Here is an 18,495-nt window from a genome sequence, read left to right as displayed (position 1 = left end):
CACACAAACAAACACAGATATTTTCCACAGGCAGGTTTCTAGGGGCATAAATATATACACAATTAATTAACAACTGAATGCTACTTGAATGCCAATCAATAGAATGTTTGACTAAACTATAGTACCTCTTTACTATGGATTATTTATTATGCAGTTATTAAAAAGATGAATTATATTTGTTATGGTAACCTGTGATCAGCGATCTTTGATATTACTATTTTAATTGTTTTGCATTGCCACAAACCACTCCCATATAAGATGGTGAACTTAATCAATAAATGTTGTGTGTGTTCTGACTGCTCGACTTATCAGCTGTTCCGTCATCTCTGTCCCTCTCCTCAGGCCTCTCTATACCCTGAGGCAAAACAATATTGAAATTGGCCAATTAATAACCTGCAATGGCCTCTAAGTGTTCAAGTGAAAGAAAGAGTTGCATGTCTCTCACTTTAAGCCAAAAGCTAGAAATGATTACGCCTAGTGAGGAAGGCATGTCAAAATCCAAGATAGGCTGAAAGCAAACGGTTGCACCAGTTAGCCAAGTTGTGAATGCATACAGTACTTTCTTTTTTCTTCTTTTTAAAAATAATTGTTTAATATGCAACTAATATGTGATTACTATAGAAAAATTAGAAAATAAGTAAAACAAATCATCTAATTCTTTTGCATGAAAATAATGTTAACCTTTTTAATATCTTTCCAGATTTTTTCTCTATAAACCTACGTACTTTTTAAAGCAGCTTATTGAGAGACATTTCTCACACCATGCAATTAATCCATTAATGTGTACAATTCAGTGGTTTTTTAGTATATTCACAAGATTATGAAAATCACCACAACCAATTTTAGAACATTTTCATGACTCCAAAAAAGAAACCCCAATTAGCGAGTACCCCCCATTTGCTCATAACCACCACCCTCAGTCCTGGACAGCCACTAATCTACTTTCTCTCTCTCTCTATTTACCTGTTCTGGCCATTTCATATAAATGGAATTATACAATATATGGTCTTTTGTGACTGGATTAATTCATTTAGCATGTTTTCAAGCTTCATCCATGTCGTAGCATGTGTCATACTTTTTTTAAATTGCCAAATAATATTCCATTTTGTGGATATGCCACAACTATATACTTTTAATAAAAACTATCATACAAAATGACTACTAGTAGATGTAAGATTTCTTTTAGAGGTGATGAAAATGTTCTATAATTGGCTGATGTCATGGTTATTCAATTCTAAATGTACCGAAAACCATTGAATTGTATACTTTAAATATGTGAATTGCATGATACATGAATTATATCTCAATAAATCTGTTATTAAAAAGTATACCATATTTGCTCTTTAGAAACCACTCTTTAATGATGTTATTAACATTCTCCCACATAACTAAGTAGGTTTCAAAGTATAGTTTTTAATGGCCATATAATAATTTTTATTTTACTTAACAAATCCCCTAGTTTTATATTTTTAATTAATTAATTATTTTTCATGTTTTATCATTTTATTTGGAATAATTCCAAATGGGTTATGGAGAAAACTTATTCATTGAGTTTGATGAATTTTCCAAAAACTCTTAATGAAGACATGTTCACCAATAAACAATAAAACATGCAGCAGAACTATCATATACTGAGCAAAGAGTCTGGCTGATACCCAAAGCAACATGCAACATAAAAAAGATACAATATAAAGGAAGACAATCTGCTGAGTATTAAAAATCATCTCAATATGAACTCTTTGCAACTAGCACAGAATTAATTAGCTATCAAATCCAAACCACACCAAGGTAAGCTTGGCTGATGGAAGCCAGGAGTCAATAATAGGGGGGAAATATAAATTCCTCAGTGCAAAAGATCTGGACAGTGTTTTGGAGCATTTCCCTGGCTGGTACAAGCAGTATTAAAAAATCTTTTTGGCAAGGGAGAAAAATAAATACAAATGAAATGCTACATTTTTTAAATCAGCAGACTATCCCAGGAATGATAAAGGTATCAATAAAATAGCAAGGGGACAACTTTAAAACATTATTTACTGTGGGCTCAGAAAAACATTCAAAATGGATTGATTTAAAGGTGTCACATTAGCTATGACCAGGCGTTTAGGCTTAAGGGAAGTAAAATTAAAAGAGGACACCTTTTTTCCCCCAAGTTAAGGAGAATCTCTTTAAAAACCAAGCATATTGCTAAATGGCAACATTATACTTGGTAAACAATAGCTGGCAACAAAATATGTTTAAATGCTGTAATATTCTGCCCAAACCAGTCCCAGATACTGTTTAATAACCAAGATGCAAACTAATTTTGTTGTAACAAGCCTAGACCAGTTCTATCAAATGTGTCCTTGGTTAGATATCTAGTTTCATTTAACGTTTTGAAAGCTCATTTGACAGTCAGTCAAGTCCCTCATGCAGACCGGTTCCTTGTGTAGCACAAGTGGCTTGAACATACCATGTTCTGTTACGAAGAGACTGAAGACCTAATTTATCCGTCATTTCCCTAATGGCCGTAGCATTTGGCAAATCCTGTTTGTTTGCAAAAAGCAGCAACGCTGCATCTCGCAACTCATCTTCCTGAAGCATTTTATGCAGCTCTTCTGCTCCTTTCTGAATTCTTTCACAATCATTGCTATCTACCACAAAAATAAGACCCTGGGTATTTTGGAAGTAATACCTCCAGAGATGCCTAATTTTATCTTGACCATCAACATCCCATACTGTGAAACAAACGTTCTTATATTCTGCTGTTTCCACATTAAAACCAGTGGTAGGAATGGTGGTGACTATCTCTCCTAACTTCAGTTTATACAGAATGGTCGTCCTGCCAGCAGCATCCAATCCAACCATCAAAGTACACATCTGCTTCCTGCCGAAGAGATGCGAGAAGAGGGAGAAGAAGGTGAGGCCCATGGTGGTAGTGGCACTTGCAATGGGCAGGAGCAGAAGGGGTTTAGGGCGTCCCTGGGCCTTCTTTCATGCTTCTGGCAAACTCAGGGAGGAAAGAGGAGATGAGGTTGGCAGGGACAGCTCGCTAACCGCTGTGTAGGCTGGAGCTGCCCTCCGGGACAGGAATTAGCGGGTGATGACCTGCTCGACGACTGGCGGGGCAGCTCTGGCTCTGGTGCTAAATCTTTAGCTGTGCCATGTCACATGGCAGCCGCGGCGACTCCGGCAGCGGCCCGGCCCCTCCAACGTGGAAAGAATCGCGTCACCGCCACCACCTCCCCCTCCCCTAGTTTTAAAAAGTTAGGTTGTTTCCAGTGATTTTGCAATTACACAAAATACCTTGATGAACCTCTTGGTACATAAATCTGTTTGCCCGTATCTGATCATTTCATGAAAAAAGCTTTTGAACTCTTTTTCTGGCACTACAGTTATGTTTCTGTTGCTAAAAATTCTTTCAGCTTTGTTGCCATACATGGTAGTTTTCTCTCTGAACTCTAAATTTCTGTTTGAGCCTTATAATGATTTTATTAAAGATTCCTCTTATCCTTAAAAAATATTTAATAGGTTTAGTATCGGAAGTGAACAAGTAAAGCTTCCTAGGCTAAGACTCAGTTTCTTTACAGTTTTTTCTTGTAGTTGATTTCTAATATTATAACGTTGTGGTTGGAAAAAGATGATTGATATGACTTCAATTTTCTTAAATTTACCGAAGCTCACTTTGTGGCCCAGCTTGTGATCAATCCTGGAGAATGTTGCACGTGCACTTGAGAAGAATGTGTATTCTGCTGTTTTTGGATGGAATGCTCTATAAATATCAATTTAATCCATCTGGTCTAATGTGTCATTTAAGGCTTGTGTTTCCTTATTGATTTTCTGCCTGGATCATCTTTCCATTGATGAAAGTAGGGTGTTAGAGCCCTCCACTATTATATATATTGTTACTGTTGATTTCTCCTTTTACGATTGTTAGTATTTGCCTTATAAATTGAGGTGCTCCTATGTTGGGTGCATATATATTTCCAAATGTTATATCTTCCTGGATTGATTTCTTGATCATTATGTAGTGTCCTTTTCGTCTCTTGTAACAGTCTTTATTTTAAAGTCTATTTTGTCTGATATGAGAATTGCTACTCCAGGTTTATTTTGTTTTTGTTTTTTGTGGTACGTGGGCCTCTCACTGTTGTGGCCTCTCCCGTTGTGGAGCACAGGCTCTGGACACGCAGGCTCAGCAGCCATGGCTCACGGGCCCAGCCGCTCCACGGCATGTGGGATCTTCCCGGACCAGGGCATGAACCCGTGTCCCCTGCATTGGCAGACAGACTCTCAACCACTGCGCCACCAGGGAAGCCCTACTCCAGGTTTAGTTTGATTTCCATTGGCATGGAATACATTTTTCCACTCCCTCACTTTCACTCTGTATGTGTCCCTTGATCTAAAGTAGGTCTCTTATAAACAGCATATGTACGGGTCTTGTTTTTGTATCCATTCAGCCAGTCTATGTCTTTTGTTGGAGCATTTAATCCATTTACGTTTAAGGTAATTATCATATGTATGTTCTTATTGTCATTTTGTTAATTGTTTTGGATTTGTTTTTGTGTTTTTTCTTCCCTTCCTCTTTCATTCTCTTCTCTTGTGATTCGATGACTTACTTTAGTGTTGTGTTTGGATTGCTTTTTCCTTTTTGTGTGTATCTATTGTAGATTTTCAGTTTGCTGTTCCCATGAGGTTTTGATATAGACGTCTGTAATATAAACAACAATATAGATTGTTTTAAGTTGCTAGTCTTTTCATTTCAAATGCATTTCCGATATCCTGCATTTGTGCTCTCCTCTTCTCACAATTGCTGATTTTGATATCATATTTGTGTGCAGATGATTTCCTACCTTTACTGTATGTTTGCCTTTACCAGTGAGCTTTTCATTCATAATTTTCTTGTTTCTAGTTGTGGCCTTTTCTTTTTCACCTAGAGAAGTTCCTTTAGCACTTGTTGCAAAGCTGGATGGTGGTGCTGAATTCTCTTAGCTTTTGCTTGTCTGTAAAGCTTTTGATTTCTATGTTGAATCTGAATGACAGCCCTGCTGGGTAGAGTATTCTTGGTTGTAGGTTCTTCCCTCTCATCACTTTAAGTATATTGTGCCACTCCCTTCCGGCCTGCAGAGTTTCTGCTGAGAAATCACCTGACAACCTTATGGGAGTTCCCTTGTATATTGTTTGTTGCTTTTCCCTTGTTGCTTTTAATACTTTTTCTTTGTCTTTAATTTTTGTCAGTTTGATTACTAACTGTCTCAGTGTGTTCCTCCTTGGGTTTCTCCTGCCTGGGACTCTCTGCACTTCCTGGACTTGGGTGACTGTTTCCTTTCCCATGTTAGGAAAGTTTTCAGCTATTATCTGTTCAAATATTTTCTCAGGCCCTTTCTCTCTCTCTTCTCCCTCTGGGACCCCTATAATGGAAATGTTGGTGCATTTCATGTTTTCCCAGAGGTCTCTCAGACTGTTCTCATTTCTTTTCATTCTTTTCTCTTTATTCTGTTCTGCGGCAGTGATTTCCACCATGCTGCCTTCCATGTCACTTATCCGTTCTTTTGCCTCTGTTATTCTGCTATTGGTTCCTTCTAGTGTATTATTCATTTCAGTTATTGTATTGTTCATCTCTGTTTGTTTGTTCTTTAGTTCTTCTAGGTCTTTGTTAAACATTTCTTATGTCTTCTCGATCTTTGCCTCCATTCTTTTTCTGAGATCTTGGATCATCTTCACTATCATTACTCTGAATTTTTTTCAGATAAATTGCCTATCTCCACTTCACTTAGTTGTTCTTTTGGGGTTTTATCTTGTTCCTTTATCTGGGACATATTCCTCTGTCAGATATCTCATTTTGTCTCATTTTTGTGATTGCAGATTTGTTCTACAGGCTGCAGTGTTTTAGTTCTTCAAGTTTCTGCTGTCTGCCCCCTGGTGGATGAGGCTGTCTAAGAGGCTTATGCAGGCTTCCTGGTGGGAGGGACTGGTAGCTTCCCACTGGTGGGTGGACCTGGGTCTGGTACCCCTGGTGGGCAGGGTCGTGTCTGGTTGTGTGTTCATTATCGGGCAACTGCATACTCAGGAAGACTTTAGGCAGCCTGTCTGCTGATGCATGGGGCTGTGTTCCCACCCTGTTGGTTGTTTGGCTTGAGGCATCCCAGCACTGGAGGCTTCAGGCTGTTGCGGCGGGGCCAGGTCTTGGTGAGAAAATGGCAGCCTCCAAGAGGGCTCACCCCAATGAGTACTCCCCAGAACTACTGCTGCTAGTCGCCTTGTCCCCACAGTGAGCCACAGCCGCCCCCCAGCCACCTCTGCAGGAGACACTCCAATACTAGCAAGTAGGTCTGGCCCAGTCTCTTATGATGTCACTGCTGTTTTCCCTGGGTCCTGGCACACATGAGACCCTGTGTGCACACTCCAAGAGTGGAGTTTCTGTTCCCCCCAGTCCTGTGGAATTCCTGCAATAAAGCCCCACTCATCTTTAAAGCCAAACTCTCTGGGGGCTCCTTCTCACATTGCTAGACCCCCAGGCTGGAGAGCCTGAAGTGGGGCTCAGAACTTTCACTCCTATAGGAGAACTTCTGTGGTATAATTATCTTCCTGTTTGTGGGCCGCCTACCTAGGGTGTACGGGATTTGATTTTATTGCAGTCTTGCTCCTCCTACTATTTAGTGGCTTCTTTTTTTAAAAAATATTTATTTATTTGTTTATTTGGCTGTACTGGGTGTTAGTTGAGGCACACAGGATCTTCGTTTCTGCGTGCGGGATCTTTAGTTGCAGCATGCGGGATCTTTTAGTTGTGGCATGCAGGACCTAGTTCCCTGACCAGGGATCAAACCTGAGCCCCCTGCAATGGGAGCACAGAGTCTTTTTTTTTTAACATCTTTATTGGAGTATAATTGCTCTACAATGGTGTGTTAGTTCTGCTTTATAACGAAGTGAATCAGCTATACATATACATATATCCCCATATCTCCTCCCTCTCGGGTCTCCCTCCCGCCCTCCCTATCCCACCCCTCTAGGTGGTCACAAAGCACCGAGCTGATCTCCCTGTGCTATGTGGCTGCTTCCCACTAGCTATCTATTTCACATTTGGTAGTGTATATATGTCCATGCCACTCTCTCACTTCGTCCCAGCTTACCCTTCCCCTGCCTCATGTCCTCAACTGCTGGACCACCAGGGAAGTCCCTGTGACTTCTTTGTTTTTGGATGTAGGGTATCTTTTCTGGTAGGCTGCAGTGTTTGTTTGTTTTTTGTTTGTTTTGTCGATTGTTGTTCAGCAGTCAGTTGGGATTTTGATGTTTCCATAAGAAGAAGTGAGCTCATGTCCTTCTACTCCGCTATCTTGTCTCCTCCTCCTCCAAGAGATACTTTCTTGAAGGAAATTAAAAGTGCTACTCCAGTGAACACGTGAATGAAACAGCCTTATTGCTGATACGGAGATGGTTTTAGTGGTCTGGATAGAAGATCAGATCACAACATTTGCCACAACATTTCCTTAAGCCAACTAAACCAGAGCAAGGTCCTAACTCTCTTAAATTCTATGAAGGCTGAGAGAGGTGAGGAAGCTGCAGAAGAAAAAGTTGAAACTAGCAGAGGTTGGTTCATGAGATTTAAGAGAATAAGCCATCTTCATAACTTCAAAGAGCAAGGTACGGCAGCAAGTGCTGATGCAGAAGCTGCAGCATCTTATCCAGGAGATCTAGCTAAGATAATTAATGAAGGTGGCTACACTAAATTACAAATGAATCAGTGTAGATGAAACCACCTTATATTGGAAGAAGTTGCCATCTAGGACTTTAAGCTAGAGAAGAGAAGTCAATTCCTGGCTTCAAAGCTTCAAAGGACAGACTGATGTTCTTGTTGGGGGCTAATGCAGCTGGTCACTTTAGGTTGAACCCAATGCTTATTTACCATTCTGAAAATCCTAGGGCTGTGAAGAATTTTGCTAAACCAACTTGCCTATGCTCCATAAACAAAACAACAAAGCCTGCATGACAGCACGTCTATTGACAACATGGTCTACTGAATATCTTAAGCCCACTGTTGTGAACTACAGCTCAGAAAAAATGATTTCTTTCAAAATATTACTGCTCATTGACAATGTACCTGGTCACCCAAGAGTTCTAGTGGAGATGTATAATGAGAGACATATTGTTTTCATGCCTGCTAACACAGTATCTATCCTGCAGCCCATGGATCAAGGAGTCATTTTGACTTTCAAGTCTTATTAAGAAGTACATTTCATAAGGCTATAGCTGCCATAGAAATTCCTCTGATAGATATGGGTAAAGTAAATTGCAAACCTTCTGGAAAGGATTCAACATTCTAGATGCCATTAAGAACATGTGTGATTCATGGGAAGAGCTCAAAATATCAACATTAACAGGGGTTTGGAAGAACTTGATTCTAACCCTCATGATGAGTTTCAGGGGTTAAAGACTTTAGTGGAGGAAGTAACTGCAGATGTGTTATAAACAGCAAGAGAACTAGAATTAGAACTGGAGCCTGAAGATATGATTTAATTGTTGCAATCTCATGATAAAACTTTAACAGATGAGGAGTTGCTTCTTATGAATGAGCAAAGAAAATGCTTCTTTGAGGTAGGGTCTATTTGTGGTGAAGACTCTGAAGATTGTTGAAATGACAACAAAAGATTTAGAATGTTGCTTAGTTTATAAAGCAGCAGCAGGGTTTGATAGGAATGATTCCAATTTTGAAAAAAGTTCTACTGTGGATAAAATGCTCTCAAACAGCATTGCATGCTACAGAGAAATCGTTCATGAAAGGAACAGTCAATTGATGTGGCAGACTTCATTGTTGTCTTATTTTAAGAAATGGCCACGGCCACCCCAGCCTTCAGCACCCACCACCCTGATCAGTCAGCAGCCACCAACACCAACGCAAGACCCTCCACCAGCACGAAGATTATGCCTCGTCGAAGGCTCAGGTGATGGTTAGCATTTTTTAGCAATAAAGTATTTTTTTTTAGAATTGACATCTTTGCTATATTTTTTTAATTAATTAATTAATTATTTTTGGCTGCATTGGGTCTTTGTTGCTGCACACGGGCTTTCTCTAGTTGCAGCGAGCGGGGGCTGCTCTTCGTTGCAGTGCGTGGACTTCTTATTGCAGTGGCTTCTCCTGTTGCAGAGCACGGGCTCTAGGCACATGGGCTTCAGTAGTTGTGGCACATGGGCTTCAGTAGTTGTGGCTCGTGGGTCTACAGAGTGGGCTTCAGTAGCTGTGGCGCATGGGCTTAGTTGCTCCACGGCATGTAGGATCATCCTGGACCAGGGATCGAACCCATGTCCCCTACATTGGCAGGTGGATTCTTAACCACTGCTCCACCAGGGAAGTTCCTAAAACATGTTTTAATGTAGGTACGGACATTGTTTTTTTAAAAAAACATAATGCTACTGCACAGTTGATAGACTATAGTATAGTAAACATAACTTTTATATGCACTGGGAAGCTAAAAAATTTGTGTGACTCACTTTATGGCAATATTCACTTTATTGCTGTGGTCTGGAACCAAGTCTGCTATATCTCTGAGGTATACCCGTGAATCAAATGTTCAGATGGCAGTGACTTCTGGTAATTGACATAGTAGCTTGATTGAACCAAAACCCTCCCACAGATAATATTTACAAAATATGGGGAAAATTCAAAAAAATTATTTGAAGGCTCTGGAGACAAACAAAAGCAGGTAGAAGTTGGAGGGAAGTCTACCCTTGAACAGCCCAGGGCAGGGTTTACATTACCCTGTCTCTTTGCCTGTAGGGAAGCTGAAAGCTGAAGTGTCAATGGACAGAAGTCCAGAAATCATGGCAAAATCCTGGGGTAGGGCCATGCTGAGGGAGTGAATCCCCAAACTGTATATAAACTACTCCCAGATTCTCACTGGATAGCTGAGACCTGGGGCCTAGGCTGCATCGAGCCCATTGCGTGGAGGACATTCTGGAGGTAGCACCCAGCCTTCCTATGGACCTCAGTAACTGTTGGCTTCTTGTCTTTTTGGCTCAAGAAATCTGCTTTTGTTTATATGAAAATGGTTCAATGTATACAGAATTCTAGGAAATGCAAAATAAACTATAGTGATAGCAGGTTAATGCTTGAAGAAGATGGGGGAGAGGGAAGAGGAAAGGATTACTAGGGACATGAAGAAACTTTGGAGGTGATATGTTCATTATCTTGATTGTGGTGGGTTTGTGTGTTTATGCATATATCAAAACATGAAATTACATACTTTACGTGCAGTTTATTTATTGTATGTCAGTTATACTTCAATAAAGCCATAGTTTTATAAAACCGCACAGGAAGTTGAAAGCAAATGGATAGGAAAGATATATCATGCAAACTCTAAACATATGAAGGCTGGAGTATCCACACTTCAGTATTTCCAGAATTAAAGCAGAGCATTTAATAGTGGAAAAAGGATTAATCTGTCAGAAAGCTATAACAATGATAAATGTCTATGCTCCGAATAATTGAACTTCAAAATATATAAAGCAAAAACTAACAGAAATGAAAGGGAAAATGGGCATATCTACAACAAGAGTTGAAGATTTTAACTCCCCTCTTTCAGTAACTGATAGAACAGCTAGGCAAAAAGTCAGGTACAATACAAGACTTGAACGCCACCACCAATGACTTTGACTTAATTGACATTTATAGAACACTTTACCCAATAACTGCAGAATACACATCTTTTCAAGTGCACAGGAAACATTCACTGAGATAGACCACTCTGTGGTCTGAATGTTTGTATCCCTCACATATTCATATGTTGAAGCCCAATATAATGGTGATGGAACTTGGAGCCTTTTGAAGGTGCTTAAGTCATAATGGTGGAATCCTCATTAATGAGATTAGTGCTCTTATAAAGAGATACCCTAGAGAGCTTCCTAGCCCCCTTCCATCATGTGAGGACACAGTGAGAAGGCACTGGCTGTGAACCAGGAAGAGGGCCTTCACCAGAATGGGGCCTTGCTGAAGACTTGATCTTGGACTTTGCAGCCTCTAGAGCTGTGAGAAGTAAATATCGGTTTATAAGGTACCCAGCTGATGGTATTTTGTTATAGCAGTCTGAACAGACTAAGACAGACTCTGGTCTGGGCCATCAAACAATAAAATTCAAATGTCTGAGTTCTCACAGACTGTGTTTTTTTACCATTATAAAGTTAAACTTGAAAAGCCCAAATATTTGGAAGTTAACACAGTTCTAAATAATGCACAAGTAAAAATCAAAACTCAAAATTACTTTTAACTGACCAGTAATAAAAACACAGTATTTCAAAGTTTGTGGAATGTAGCTAAAGTTAAGGTAGATTATTACGTTGAGATAATATTTAATCATCCCTGAATGCTTAGGAAAAACCTGCTTGGTCATGATATGTTAGTCTTTTAGAATAGATTGCTAGATTTCACTTAGGATTTTTGCATTTAAGCTCACAAGTCTGGTTTCCGGTTTTCATTGTTTGTACTATTTTTGTCTGGTTTTGAAATTAAAGGTTACACTATCATCAAAGAATAGTTTGGAAGATTTCCATCATTTTTTCTCCTCTGTTCTCATTCTCTGATCATAACATAAGAGAATGATCTCACAATAAAACGATGTAGTAAAAGCTCTTCCATAAAGCGCTGAACTGGTATCATTTTTAGGGTTAAAATATTTTCAAATTATTCCATACTTGTTGGTCTATTCAGGTTTTCTCTTTTTGTGAGACAATTTTATTAACTTACCCTAAAATAATCCTTTTTTTTTTTTTTTTTTTGGTACGCAGGCCTCTCACTGTTGTGTCCTCTCCCGTTGCGGAGCACAGGCTCCGGACGCGCAGGCTCAGCAGCCATGGCTCACGGGCCCAGCCGCTCCGCGGCATGTGGGATCTTCCCGGACCGGGGCACGAACCCGTGTCCCCTGCATCGGCAGGCAGATTCTTAACCACTGTGCCACCAGGGAAGCCCTTGAACTCTATTTCTTAAAACAGGGTATCAATAGATTTTTACATTTTTATTTAATTCAATATATTATATTTTACATTATAATTTCTTTTTGATGCAAACTTTATTTAAAAGTGAGTTTCTTAAATACATGCACCCCAGTGTTCATAGCAGCACTATTTATAAAAGCCAAGACATGGAAGCAACCTAAATTTCCATTGACAGATGAATGGATAAAGAAGATGTACATATATACAATGGAATATTACTCAGCCACAAGAAATAATGAAATAATGCCATTTGCAGCAACACGGATGGACTTAGAGATTATCATAGTAAGTGAAGTAAGAGAGAGAAAAACAAATATCATGTGATATCACTTATACGTGGAATCTAAAATATGATACAAATAAACTTATTTACAAAACAGAAACAGACTTACAGACATAGAAAACAAACGTGGTTACCAACAGGAAAAGTGGGGTGGTAGGGGGAGGGAATTAGAGGAGTTTGGGATTAGGAGATACAAACTACTATATATAAAATAGATAAACAACAAGGTCCTACTGTGTAGCACAGGGAACTATATTCAATATCTTGTGGTAAATTATAATGGAAAAGACTATTAAAAAGAATATATATCTGAATCACTTTTGTGTACATCAGAAACTAACTTCAAAAAAAAAACCTCAATTAAAAAAAGTGAGTTTCTTAATTTCTAAACATAGAAATATTATTAAGTTGTCCTATTAATTTCTAATTTAATTACATTGTGGTCAGAGATGTGGTCCATATTGTTTTAATCCGAAACATTTTGAGAATGACTTTATAGACATATATATGGTTAATTTAAAATTGATATAAAATTCACATACTGTAAAATTCACCACTTAAAAGTATACAATTCCATTGTTTTTAGTATACTTACAAGATAATGCAAACATAACCTCTAGTAATTCCAGAACATTTCCATCACCCCTGAAAGAACCCACAGACCCCCTAGAAGTCACTGCCCACCCCCCCAGCAGCCCCTTGCAACTAATCTATTTCCTGTCTCTATGGATCTGCCTATTCTGGATATTTCATATAAATGGCTCATAAAATATGTGGCCTTTTGTCTTCAGTTTCTTTTACTCACCATAATGTTTTTAAGGTTCATCCATTTTGTAGCATGTATGAGTACTGCATTCCTTTTTATGGCCAAATTTATATATATATATATATATATAGAGAGAGAGAGAGAGATAGAGAGAGCTTATATATATAGTTTATAAACTATATATATACATACATATAGTTTCTCAGTGATGGAAATTTGGTTTTTTTCCACTTTTTGGCTATTATGAATAATGGTACTATGGACATTAGTCTGTAAGTTTTGGTGGGGATTTATGATTTTATTTCTTTTGAGTAGAAATTTATTTCTCTAAAAGTAGAATTGCTAGGTCCTATGGTAACTCTGTGTTTAATTTTTTGAGGAACTGCCAAACTGTTTCCCAAGTGGCTGTACCATTTTACATTCCCACAAGCAGTGGATGAGGGTTCTGATTTCTCCATACCCTCACCAACACTTACTGCTTTTTGTCTGTTGGGGAAACAGTGCTGTTGGGGAAACCCAAGATGAAAAGCAGAGTATGACAAATGAATCTAACTGTATTATAAATGTATGACATTCCACACTTGAAAAGGGTAGAAAAGAGCTAACCTGTATAACTTTGAACAACAGTGTTCTGACTGAATATTGTAAGGCTAATAATAAAAAGAACTGTATAATACATAAACACTGAATTGGGTTGTTAAATTTATTTCTCACATCCTTTAACCCACAGGAAATGTGTTAGCAATTCTAAAACTAGTTTGCATATATGACAAACAGGTAAATATATATATATTATGATAACGAGAGTCATGTTTCTTACTGTCAGAGAAAGAAGTTACAGATACACAAAGGAAAAATTCTATGCTGTTGTGCTGGATTAGATTCTTTTTTTTTTTTTAATTTTTAGCTGCGCTGGGTCTTTGCTTCGTTGCTGTGCACATGCTCGTTACGACGCATGGGCTTCTCTAGTTGCAGTGCGTGGGCTTCTCTAGTTGCGGTGTGTGGGCTCCAGAGCGTGCGGGCTCAGTAGTTGCGGTGTGTGGGCTTAGTTGCCCCACGGCATGTGGGATCTTAGTTCACCGATCAGGGACCCAACCTGCGTCCCCTGCATTGGAAAGCAGATTCTTAACCACTGGACCACCAGAGAAGTCCCTGGATTAGATTCTGAGGTATTAGTTTGACCTTTTTTTTATATGCATTTTTTTTTTTTTTTTTTTTTTGCGGTATGTGGGCCTCTCACTGCTGTGGCCTCTCCCATTGCGGAGCACAGGCTCCGGACGCGCAGGCTCAGCGGCCATGGCTCACGGGCCCAGCCGCTCCGCAGCATGTGGGACCTTCCCGGACCGGGGCACGAACCCACGTCCCCTGCATCGGCAGGCGGACTCTCAACCACTGCGCCACCAGGGAAGCCCTATATGCATTTTTAATGTGGTAAAAATACATAACATAGAAGTCCTTATTTTAATAATTTTTAAGTATCCAGTACAGTGGAAATAGTACATTCACATTGTTGGGAAAGCATCACCATTATCAATTTCCAGAACTTTTTCATAATCCCAAAGTGAAACTCTGCACCTATTAAACAATACCGCCCCATTCTCCCTCCCCCAGCCCCTGATAATCTCTGTTCTACTTCATTTCTTTATGTTTTTAACTCTTCAAGCTTCCTCATATAAGTGGACGCATACAATATTTGTCTTTTTTTTTTGATCGGCTTATTTCACTTAGCATAATGTCTTCAAGGTATATCTACACTGTAGCATGTATCAGAATTTCATTCTTTTTTAAAGACTATATATACCACATTTTGTTTATCCATTCATCCATTGATGGACATTTGGGTTGTTTCCACCTTTTGGCTATTGTGAACAATGCTTCTATGAACACTGATTACAGACAATTGCTTGAGTTCATCTTTTCCGTTTTTTTAGTTATATACCCGGAAGGAAAATGGCTAGATCAAATGTTAAGACTATGTTTAATATTTTGAGGACAGCCATACTTTTTCCACAATGACTGCACCATTCTTTTTTTTTTTAACATCTTTATTGGGGTATAATTGCTTTACAATGGTGTGTTAGTTTCTGCTTTATAACTAAGTGAATCGGTTATACATATACATATGTTCCCATATCTCTTCCCTCTTGCGTCTCCCTCCCTCCCACCCTCCCTATCCCACCCCTCCAGGCGGTCACAAAGCACTGAGATGATCTCCCTATGCTATGCGGCTGCTTCCCACTAGCTATCTACCTTACATTTGGTAGTGTATATATGTTCATGACTCTCTCACTTTGTCACAGCTCACCCTTCCCCCTCCCCATATCCTCAAGTCTGTTCTCTAGTAGGTCTGTGTCTTTATTTCTGTCTTACCCCTAGGTCCTTCATGACATTTTTTTTCTTAAATTCCATATGTATGTGTTAGCATACGGTATTTGTCTTTCTCTTTCTGACTTACTTCACTCTGTATGACAGACTCTAGGTCTATCCACCTCATTACAAATAGCTCAATTTCGTTTCTTTTTATGGCTGAGTAATATTCCATTGTATATATGTGCCACATCTTCTTTATCCATTCATCCGATGATGGGCACTTAGGTTGTTTCCATCTCTGGGCTATTGTAAATAGAGCTGCAATGAACATTTTGGTACATGACTCTTTTTGAATTATGGTTTTCTCAGGGTATACACCCAGTAGTGGGATTGCTGGGTCATATGGTAGTTCTATTTGTAGTTTTTTAAGGAACCTCCATACTGTTCTCCATAGTGGCTGTACCAATTCACATTCCCACCAGCAGTGCAAGAGTGTTCCCTTTTCTTCACACCCTCTCCAGCATTTATTGTTTCTAGATTTTTTGATGATGGCCATTCTGACTGGTGTGAGATGATATCTCATTGTAGTTTTGATTTGCATTTCTCTAATGATTAATGATGTTGAGCATTCTTTCATGTGTTTGTTGGCAGTCTGTATATCTTCTTTGGAGAAATGTCTATTTAGGTCTTCTGCCCATTTTTGGATTGGGTTGTTTGTTTTTTTGGTATTGAGCTGCGTGAGCTGCTTGTAAATTTTGGAGATTAGTCCTTTGTCAGTTACTTCATTTGCAAATATTTTCTCCCATTCTGAGGGTTGTCTTTTGGTCTTGTTTATGGTTTCCTTTGCTGTGCAAAAGCTTTTAAGTTTCATTAGGTCCCATTTGCTTATGTTTGTTTTTATTTCCATTTCTCTAGGAGGTGGGTCAAAAAGGATCTTGCTGTGACTTATGTCATAGAGTGTTCTGCCTATGTTTTCCTCTAAGAGTTTGATAGTTTCTGGCCTTACATTTAGGTCTTTAATCCATTTTGAGCTTATTTTTGTGTATGGTGTTAGGGAGTGATCTAATCTCATACTTTTACATGTACCTGTCCAGTTTTCCCAGCACCACTTATTGAAGAGGCTGTCCTTTCTCCACTGTACATTCCTGCCTCCTTTATCAAAGATAAGGTGACCATATGTGCGTCGGTTTATCTCTGGGCTTTCTATCCTGTTCCATTGATCTATCTTTCTGTTTTTGTGCCAGTACCATACTGTCTTGATTACTGTAGCTTTGTAGTATAGTCTGAAGTCAGGGAGCCTGATTCTTCCAGCTCCGTTTTTCGTTCTCAAGATTGCTTTGACTATTCGGGGTCTTTTGTGTTTCCATACAAATTGTGAATTTTTTTGTTCTAGTTCTGTGAAAAATGCCAGTGGTAGTTTGATAGGGATTGCATTGAATCTGTAGATTGCTTTGTGTAGTATAGTCATTTTCACAATGTTGATTCTTCCAATCCAAGAACATGGTATATCTCTCCATCTATTTGTATCATCTTTAATTTCTTTCATCAGTGTCTCTTTTTTTTTTTTGGCACACAGGCCTCTCACTGTTGTGGCCTCTCCCGTTGTGGAGCACAGGCTCCGGAAGCACAGGCTCAGCGGCCATGGCTCACGGGCCCAGCCGCTCTGCGGCATGTGGGATCTTCCCGGACCGGGGCATGAACCCGTGTCCCCTTCATTGGCAGGCGGACTCTCAACCACTGTGCCACCAGGGAAGCCCCTGACTGCACCATTTTATACTTCCACTATAAATGCACAAAAGTTCCAATTTCTCCACATCCTTGCCAACACTTCTTGTTTTCAGCTGAAAAAATACATATCTGTACAGATAGATTTTAAAATACAGATGTATGTATATATGACTTAATATTCACACATTTCCTTGTTCTGCCAGCTGAGAGGACCTAGAAGCAGTGACACACCAATGGTGATGAGAGAAAAAAAATGGGAGCACATAGAAAGACACAGGAGCCAACCTGAAAGAGCTCCCATTGTCACAGCTGAAAAAATTTGAGCAACATTTCTGTGGTATTCTCCAAAATTTGTAACCTCGGTCTACTTACAAGATTACATCAGGCAAACCCAAATTGAAGGACATTCTTCGAAATACCTGACCTGTGTGCTTCAAAAGTGTCAAGGTCATGAAAGGCAAGGAAAGAGTGAGGAACTGTCACAGATTAGAAGAAAGTAAGGAAACATGACAGCTAAATGCAAAGTGGAATCCTGGATTGAATTTTGGAAGAAAAAAAAGAACATTAGTGGGAAAATTGGTACAGTCTAAGTAAGGTCTGTAGTTTAGTTAGTGTGGTATTGCAACAATGTTAATTTCTTAATTTTGACAATTGTATTATGGTTATACAGATGTTGACATTAGGGGATGCTGGGTGAAGAACATAGCGAATTATGCAATCATTGCAAATTTTCTGTACATTGAAAATGTTCCTTAAGCCAAGTTTTTGTGAAAATGTTTTATGTGCTTAACTGATTTTTTGTGCATTTCTCAAGTATTGAATGTGTTAAAATCTTCCACCATGATGGTAGATTAGTCTATTACTCTTCATAATTGTATCAGTGTTTACTTTATATAGTTAATGCTATATTACTAGGCACATGCAAATTTAAAATTGTGTATCTACCTGGTGAAATAATACTTTATGAAGTTTTCCTCTTTATCACTTGTAGTGATTTTTGCCTTGAAGTCTATTTTGTCTGGTATCAATGTAACTTTAGCAACTTTCTTTTGGTTAGAATTTCCCTAATATCTTTTTCTAACCTTTTACTTTCAACATCTCAGCATCCTTGTGCTTGAAAAGTGTCTCTTTAAAGCAGGTAGTACACTTAAAAAAAATCCAATCTGACGACCTTTGCCTTTTATGATTGTAATCACTAATGTTTCAGTTTACAGCTATCATCTTTGTACTTTTTATTCTCCCACCTGTTTTATATGTATTTTTCCCTTTTCTTGCCCTATTTTGGATATATTCGGTATTTTTTCTCATCTTCCCCTTGTTATTTCCCTCTCCCCCATGCCCAGATAGTCTGGAAGTTAGGATTAGGGCTATAATACTTTTTTACTCCAAGAACTAAAATATGCTGTTTCTCTTTAACAGAAGTAATAAATAAATTTAAAAATAATAAATAAAA

The 18,495-nt window shown here is 38.8% G+C and overlaps 2 protein-coding genes across 3 annotated transcripts in view; one reads left to right on the top strand and one right to left on the bottom strand.

The window, feature by feature from the left end:
- URGCP (upregulator of cell proliferation) overlaps positions 1–18,495 on the top strand; it is a 92,349-nt gene that overhangs the window by 21,231 nt on the left and 52,623 nt on the right. Inside the window, exon 3 of one of the 2 annotated variants that reach the window (XM_060157467.1) lies at positions 2,800–2,896. The exons of the other annotated variant lie outside the window; for it this stretch is intronic. The gene's annotated coding sequence lies outside the window, so the exon portion shown is untranslated. The remainder of the gene's footprint in view (positions 1–2,799; positions 2,897–18,495) is intronic. 2 annotated transcript variants of the gene reach the window in all.
- LOC132524897 (ADP-ribosylation factor 4-like) lies at positions 2,248–2,907 on the bottom strand. The gene has a single exon (XM_060157491.1). The coding sequence runs from the start codon at positions 2,905–2,907 to the stop codon at positions 2,392–2,394; it is 516 nt and encodes a 171-aa protein (XP_060013474.1). The 3' UTR covers positions 2,248–2,391.

This window comes from Lagenorhynchus albirostris, chromosome 8, assembly GCF_949774975.1.
Source record: "Lagenorhynchus albirostris chromosome 8, mLagAlb1.1, whole genome shotgun sequence".
Lineage (NCBI taxonomy): Eukaryota > Metazoa > Chordata > Mammalia > Artiodactyla > Delphinidae > Lagenorhynchus > Lagenorhynchus albirostris.
The sequence above is the reverse complement of the archived record's forward strand: the minus strand, read 5'-3'. Positions and strand labels throughout refer to the sequence as shown.